This window comes from Aegilops tauschii, chromosome 1 (genome assembly GCF_002575655.3).
Source record: "Aegilops tauschii subsp. strangulata cultivar AL8/78 chromosome 1, Aet v6.0, whole genome shotgun sequence".
Classification (NCBI taxonomy): domain Eukaryota; kingdom Viridiplantae; phylum Streptophyta; class Magnoliopsida; order Poales; family Poaceae; genus Aegilops; species Aegilops tauschii.
Window position 1 is genome coordinate 355,732,898 of NC_053035.3, and position 7,164 is coordinate 355,740,061.

The following is a 7,164-nucleotide window of genomic DNA, read 5'->3' on the forward strand; positions in this document are numbered from 1 at the left end:
TTCTCTTAAGATAGAAAATATTACGGTGGGTGAAAAAATTACTGCCGAGTAATTGATAGAAAAGCGCAAAGTTATGACGATATCTAATGCAATGATCATGAATATAGGCATCACGTCTGTATCAAGTAGACCGACTCCTGCCTGCATCTACTACTATTACTCCACACATCGACCACCTCCTGCCTGCATCTAGAGTATTAAGTTCATAAGAGCAGAGTAACGCTTTAAGTAAGATGACCTGATGTAGTGGGATAAACTCAAGCTATATGATGAAAACCCCATCTTGTTATCCTCGATGGCAACAATACAATACGTGTTGGTTCCCCTTCTGTCACTAGGATCGAGCACCGCAAGATTGAACCCAAAGCTAAGCACTTCTCCCATTGCAAGAAAAACCAATCTAGTTGGGCAAACCAAATCGACAGTTTGAAGAGACTTGCAAAGATATAAAATCATGCATATAAGAATTCAGAGAAGATCCAAATAATATTCATAGATAAGCTAATCATAAATCCACAATTCATCGGATCTCGGCAAACACACTGCAAAAGAGTATTGCATCGAATAGATCTCCAAGAACATCGAGGATAACATGGTATTGAGAATCAAATAGAGAGAAGAAGCCATCTAGCTACTAGCTATGGACCCATAGGTCCGAGGTAAACTACTCACGCTTCATCGGAGAAGCAATGGTGTTGATGTAGAAGCCCTCCGTGATCGAATCCCCCTCCGGCAGGATGCCGAAAAAGGCCCCTAGATGGGATGTCGCGGGTATAGGAGGTTGCGCCGTTGGAAAAGTGTTTTCGTGGATCTCCTCATTTGTTTTGGAATATTTGAGAATATATAAGCGGAAGAAATAGGTCGGTGGAGTCACGAGGGGCCCACAAGGGTGGGGGCGCGCCCTACCCCCTGGGCACGCCCTCCGTTCTTGTAGAAGCCTCGTGGCTTCCCTGACGTGCACTCCAAGTCCTCTGGATGTCTTCTGGTCCAAGAAAAATCATCGCGAAAGTTTCATTTCGTTTGGACTCCGTTTGGTATTCCTTTTCTGTGAAACTCTAAAACAAGGAAAAAACAGAAACTGGCACTGGGATCTAGGTTAATAGGTTAGTCCCAAAAATCATATAAAATAGCATATTAATGCATATAAAACATCCAAAACAGATAATATAATAGCATGGAACAATAAAAAATTATAGATACGTTGGAGACGTATCACCGGCACGCTTGTCGGACACCGCTAGGCCAGCCACCTGGTCCAAGGGAGGGGCGCATCTCTTCGTCAGCCAGCTTCTTGGTCGACGCCCACAAGCTGTTCGATAGTTTGCCAACGTACAAAATGGACTCCGCCACGAGTTCTTTTTCCTCAATTTTCTATGCGACTCCGACGATTCCTCGTCCGATGATGAGGAGATGTTGGCTTTTGTCTTGGTCCATGACCACCTTAATAGGCAGCGGCTGTTTTTCGGGGCTCGATCCCGGGGCACATTCCGGTGTTGAATCGCAAACGAGAGAGCGGCCATTTCCTTCTTTGGAATTACTACTTTGACACAATCAACCCGCTGTTCAAACATCAGAAATTTCAGCTGCGTTTTTGTATAGCTAGGCATCTTTTCAACCATCATAGAGAGGGGGTGGTCGGATACGATAACTATTTTGAGTGTAAAGAGGATGCCCTTGGAAAGATTGGCTTATCATCTTATCAGAAATGCATTGCAGCCATCCGGATGCTTGCATGCGGAGTGCCCGGTGATCTCATTGATGAGTACGTCCGTATGAGTGAATCTACATGCCTAGAGTCTATGTACAGGTTCTGCAAGGCTGTGATTGCTATGTTTGGCCCCGAGTACTTGAGAGAGCCGACTGGTCAAGATATAGCCCGCTTGTTGGCGATGAATTCCAACAGAGGCTTCCCATAGATGCTTGACAATATAGACTGGGAGTGGAAGAACTACCCTTCTACTTGGCAAGGGCAGTATAAGGGTCATGCCAGGGCTTGCACTGTCATACTTGAGGCCGTGGCCTCACAGGATCTCTGGATCTGGCACCCTTTCTTCGGCATGGCCGGATCGCACAATGATATCAACGTGCTTCAAGGCTCGCCGGTGTTTGCAAGGCTTGCCGAAGGCAACAACCCGCCGGTGAATGTTACCATCAACGGCCACAACTACGGCAAAGGATACTACCTAGGCGACCGTATCTATTCTCAGTGGACTACTATTGTGAAGACAATTCCCAACCTTGTCGGAGAAGAGAGGAAAAGATTTGCCCAAGAACAAGAGGGTGCTAGGAAGGATGTCGAGCGTGCCTTTGGTGTTCTGCAATCTCGATGGGGTATCGTTCGGTATCTTGCTAGAATTTGGAGCATCAAGAAGTTATGGGAGATGATGACTGCTTGTGTGATCATGCACAATATGATCGTAGAGGATGAGCACCCGGAACGTATATATTATCAAGGGTTTCAGTTTCAGGGTGAGAATGTTATGCCTGAGCATGAAGAAGGAGCGGCGTTTACACAGTTCATCCAATTTCATCATAAAATGCGTGATTGGGAAACCACATGCAGCTGCGTATAACAATAAATACCCATACACACAAAAAGATGCTATCCTCGATCAAGGAAGTTGCACATGAGGAGCACGGATATCTATGTCTGGTGCGATGCAGGATTTAAGTTTGTTTTGTGTGCAACTGGTTGTAATTTTTTATTTTTGCGCACCCCGATGTGTCTAACCTTATATATACCTGTATATATCTGTAGGGATCCTGTATATATACCTGTATATATCTGTAGTGGATACAAGCAAGCTGTAGTACAGGCCTTCATTCATTCATTCGAGAAGTCAGCGATGTCCCAAGGAGAGCAAGCACAATCACGAGCAACGGGGAGCTTGGCTGCTGTTCTCCTCGTAGGGATCCTGCTCCAGTTCGCCGGCTGCAGCCCTCCACCGGACCCGGTGACCTGCACGGATGGCACGTCCAACTGCACGGTCACCAACACGTACGGCTCCTTCACGGACCGCACCATCTGCCACGCGGCCAACGTCGTCTACCCGAGCACCGAGCAGGAGCTGGTCGCGGCCGTAGCGGCCGCGGCGTCGGCCAAACGCAAGATGAAGGTGGCCACCAAGCACTCACACAGCGGCCCCAAGCTGGCGTGCCCCGGCGGCAGCCAGGGCACCATCATAAGCACCGCGCGGCTGAACCGGACGGTTCGCATCGACGCCGAGAGGCAGCTCATCGCGGTGGAGAGCGGCATGGTACTCCGGGACCTGATCCAGGCCGCTGCCGCAGCGGGGCTGTCACTGCCGCACTCGCCGTACTGGTACGGCCTAACCATCGGCGGGCTCCTCGCGACGGGCGCGCATGGGAGCGGGCTGTGGGGCAAGGGAGGCGCCGTGCACGAGTACGTGGTCGGTCTGAGGATCGTGACGCCGGCGCCGGCGTGTCACGGGTTCGCCATGGTGAGGGAGCTCGGCGCCGATCACCCGGACCTGGACGCCGCCAAGGTCCTCGGCGTTGTCTCCCAGGTGACTCTGGCCCTGCAGCCGCTGTTCAAGCGGTCAGTGACGTTCGTGAGGCGCAACGACTCGGACTTCACGGCACGGGTGGCCGAGTGGGGCCGTCTTCACGAGTTCGCCGACATGATATGGCTGCCGCAGCACGGCAGCGTCATCTACCGCCAGGACGACCGCGTCGACGTCGCGACACCCGGGAATGGGCTCAGCGATCTGGCCCTTTTTCGTTCCAACCCCACAGCCCTGCTTGTCCGCGCAAGAGCCGCAGAGGAGCGGCTGCAGGAGAACGGCACTGACATCGCCCGGTGCGCGGCGGAGCAGGAGGGGGCCACGAGACAGCTGCCGGCCTTGGGCTTCACGAACGACGGCGTCTCCTTCACGGGGTACCCGATTGTGGGGTACCAGCATCGCATGCAGGCGTCCGGCTCATGCATCGATGGCCCAGAGGATGACCTCCTCTCCTCCTGCGCCTGGGACCCGCGCATCCGAGGCACCTTCCTGTACAACTCCGGCTTCAGCGTCCCACTCTCTAAGGTGTCGGCGTTCGTCGCCGACATGCAACGGCTCCGGGACCTCAAACCAGCCGCGTTTTGCGCCCTCCTTCGTGCGGGTGTTGTCCTCCGCTACGTCAAGGCGTCCTCCGCGTACCTCGGCAAACCCGAGGACTCTGTTGACGTTGACATCATCTTCTACCGCAGCCACAACGAGGGCATGCCGCGCGCCCATGCCGACGTGGTGGACGAGATTGAGCAGATGGCGTTGGGTAAGTACGGCGGCCTGCCGCACTGGGGTAAAAACCGCAGCTTCGCCTTCGACGGTGTCATCACAAGGTACCCGAAAGCTCATAAGTTCCTTAAGGTAAAGAATATGTACGACCCCGACGGGCTCTTCTCCAGCGAGTGGACCGACCAAGTGCTCGGCGTCAACGGGACACCCAACATCATTAAGAAGCGTTGCGCCATTGAAGGACTATGTGTCTGCTCTGACGACTTGCACTGTGCGCCAGAGCAGGGGTACTTCTGTCGGCCAGGGAAGGTTTACACGAAGGCAAGAGTTTGCTCCTCCACCGAGGATTATTAGGGATGACGGCAGGAGGGAAACTTTTGGTCTATGGGACATATGCACCCTATATGGGAAAAAAATTTAATAATTCAACAAAAAGTCAAAAATTCCTGAAAATATTTTTGAAATAAACTTGACCTTCTATTGTACTCGTGAGAAATAAAATCCAAAAAAAAATATCCTTTTGACTTCTTTTTAAAAAAGACAAATTTTTGGCTAAAATAGTGTGAATAGTGACCGATAATAGCAAATAAATTTTGTCTTTTTTGCTGTGAGGTCAACTTTTGTTTTTTTTCGTCGACATTTATATATCAGTGCAAAAGTAAGTCAAGTGTTTTGTCGAAATAGTTCTTACCTATTTTGACTTTTTATGAAAATATTAAAAAAAAATCCCCATATAGGATGCATATACAACTAGGAACCAAAGTGTATTTCCCGATGACGGCACCACTTGTTGAACTTGTACTTCCTAGCTCGGTTTAGTAGCTAGCTTAGTTTTCTTTTCAGTTAGCAAAATAAACGGCCGTGTCAACGTGTGCATGTACACTGGATGTGGCCCGGTAGTTTTTCAGTTAGTAGTTAGTAGCTTGGTGCGGCAGTTAGTAATGCATGGGATACCATGCAGAGCAGCGCACGGCACGCACGCATCACCCGCATGGCGAGTGTCGTGGGATGGCACCACCGGTGAGCTCGCGTGCGTGGTTGATCTTTGCAACGACCTGGCTTCGCCCATGCCTCATCTTGTCGAGTGGCCAGTGGGCCGGCCCACTGAGGCCTGTAATCAGACTACTTATAGATAGACGCGTGTGTGGGGTAAGGGCCTGTTCTGCAACGTTCCAGCTCCTGGCTTCGTCAATTCCACACATGAAGCTAACCAGAACGCTCTAGCTCCAAGAAGTTGGAAATCGAGAAGCCGACGACCTGTCTAGTGTAAAAAAGGAGAAGTTGGTGAAGCTGGTCTGGACCAGATCCGTGAAAACCAAGAAGTTGAAGTTGAGACGAATTACACCAGGTTGCCACCGCCAAGTGACTTCCTGCGTACTGGTTCGATTTTCTTTCCTGAAACTCTCACTGTCTCATGTTAGCAATTAGTTTTGGGCCCCAACCTGGCCTGCCAATCCCTCTGAGTTGGGCTGGCAGCCCCATGCCAAACGACAGAAAACGGAAGCTACGATGCCGAACACTTTTTAGTTCGCCACCTGAAGTGAGAAGCTATGCGAGAAGCTGAATCTAGGAAGTTTTTAAGAAGCTGGGCAGTTTCAGAACACGCCCTAAGGCATGTAGGTGTAATCACTGAACCAGATTATCCTCAATCCCAAGCCTTCCTCTGTTCTTCTTCTTCCCCACGTAATTTGCCTCTGTCTCGAGACACCACATCCTGGCGTGACGCAAGGAGCTGCTGCGATCCCGTAACATCTGGTACTCAGAGCCCAAATCGATCCGCATCCTTTGATCCAAAAAATTCTCGTGATCTTCAGATCAATCCATCGATCAGCTCATAATTCCAGGCAAAAGGTGCGATCCCCTCGGGTGATTCCGCGGAAAACACTCCGGTGTGCCTGCGTCTGGTCGAGCAGATCGAACCGTACCAACGGCGCGCTCCAACAAGCCGACGATCTCTGCGCGTATGGCGGCGGTGGAGCTCTCCTTGGCGGATCTGCAGAAATTAGTGCAGGACACGATCCAGCAGAGCAAGGCGGTCTCAGATGCGGGCGTCGCAACATCGGAGCGGGTGAACGAGCTCCAGGACTCTCTCGACAAATACGCATCCTCGTCCGCCAAGGTGTTCGATGCGCTCGCGCAGACGACCACGGCCTCGCTGGGCCGCACTGAGGCCACCCTCGGCCGCGTCCTCATCGCCAACAACTCACTCGACACAGCGATGGCCGAGATGAAGCGCGCGCTGGATGGTGTGGTGCGCCGCGTGGACCAGCTGGAGTGTGTACCAGCGACGGGTACTTCGCAGCCGCCACCACCACAATGCTCCGGCCCAGTGCGTATGGAAGGACAGAGCAGCTGTTGGAAATATGCCCTAGAGGCAATAATAAAATGGTTATTATTGTATTTCCTTGTTCATGATAATTGTCTATCGTTCATGCTATAATTGTATTAACTGGAAACCGTAATACATGTGCGAATACATAGACCACAACATGTCCCTAGTAAGCCTCTAGTTGACTAGCTCATTGATCAATAGATGGTTATGGTTTCCTGACCATGGACATTGGATGTCATTGATAACGGGATCACATCATTAGGAGAATGATGTGATGGACAAGACCCAATCCTAAGAATAGCACAAGATCGTGTAGTTCGTTTGCTAAGAGCTTTTCTAATGTCAAGTATCATTTCCTTAAACCATGAGATTGTGCAACTCCCGGATACCGTAGGAATGCTTTGGGTGTACCAAACGTCACAACGTAACTGGGTGGCTATAAAGGTGCATTACAGGTATCTCCGAAAGTGTCTGTTGGGTGGCACGAATCGAGACTGGGATTTGTCACTCCGTATGACGGAGAGGTATCTCTGGGCCCACTCGGTAATACATCATCATAATGAGCTCAATGTGACTAAGTAGTTAGTCACG

General features: G+C 50.7%; 1 protein-coding gene across 1 annotated transcript; it reads left to right on the top strand.

The window, feature by feature from the left end:
* Positions 1-2,789: 2,789 nt before the first annotated feature.
* LOC109774089 (L-gulonolactone oxidase 2-like) lies at positions 2,790-5,520 on the top strand. Its single transcript, XM_020332808.3, has one exon. It carries the CDS (start codon positions 2,847-2,849, stop codon positions 4,593-4,595), a length of 1,749 nt encoding a protein of 582 aa, XP_020188397.1. The 5' UTR covers positions 2,790-2,846; the 3' UTR covers positions 4,596-5,520.
* Positions 5,521-7,164: the final 1,644 nt, after the last annotated feature.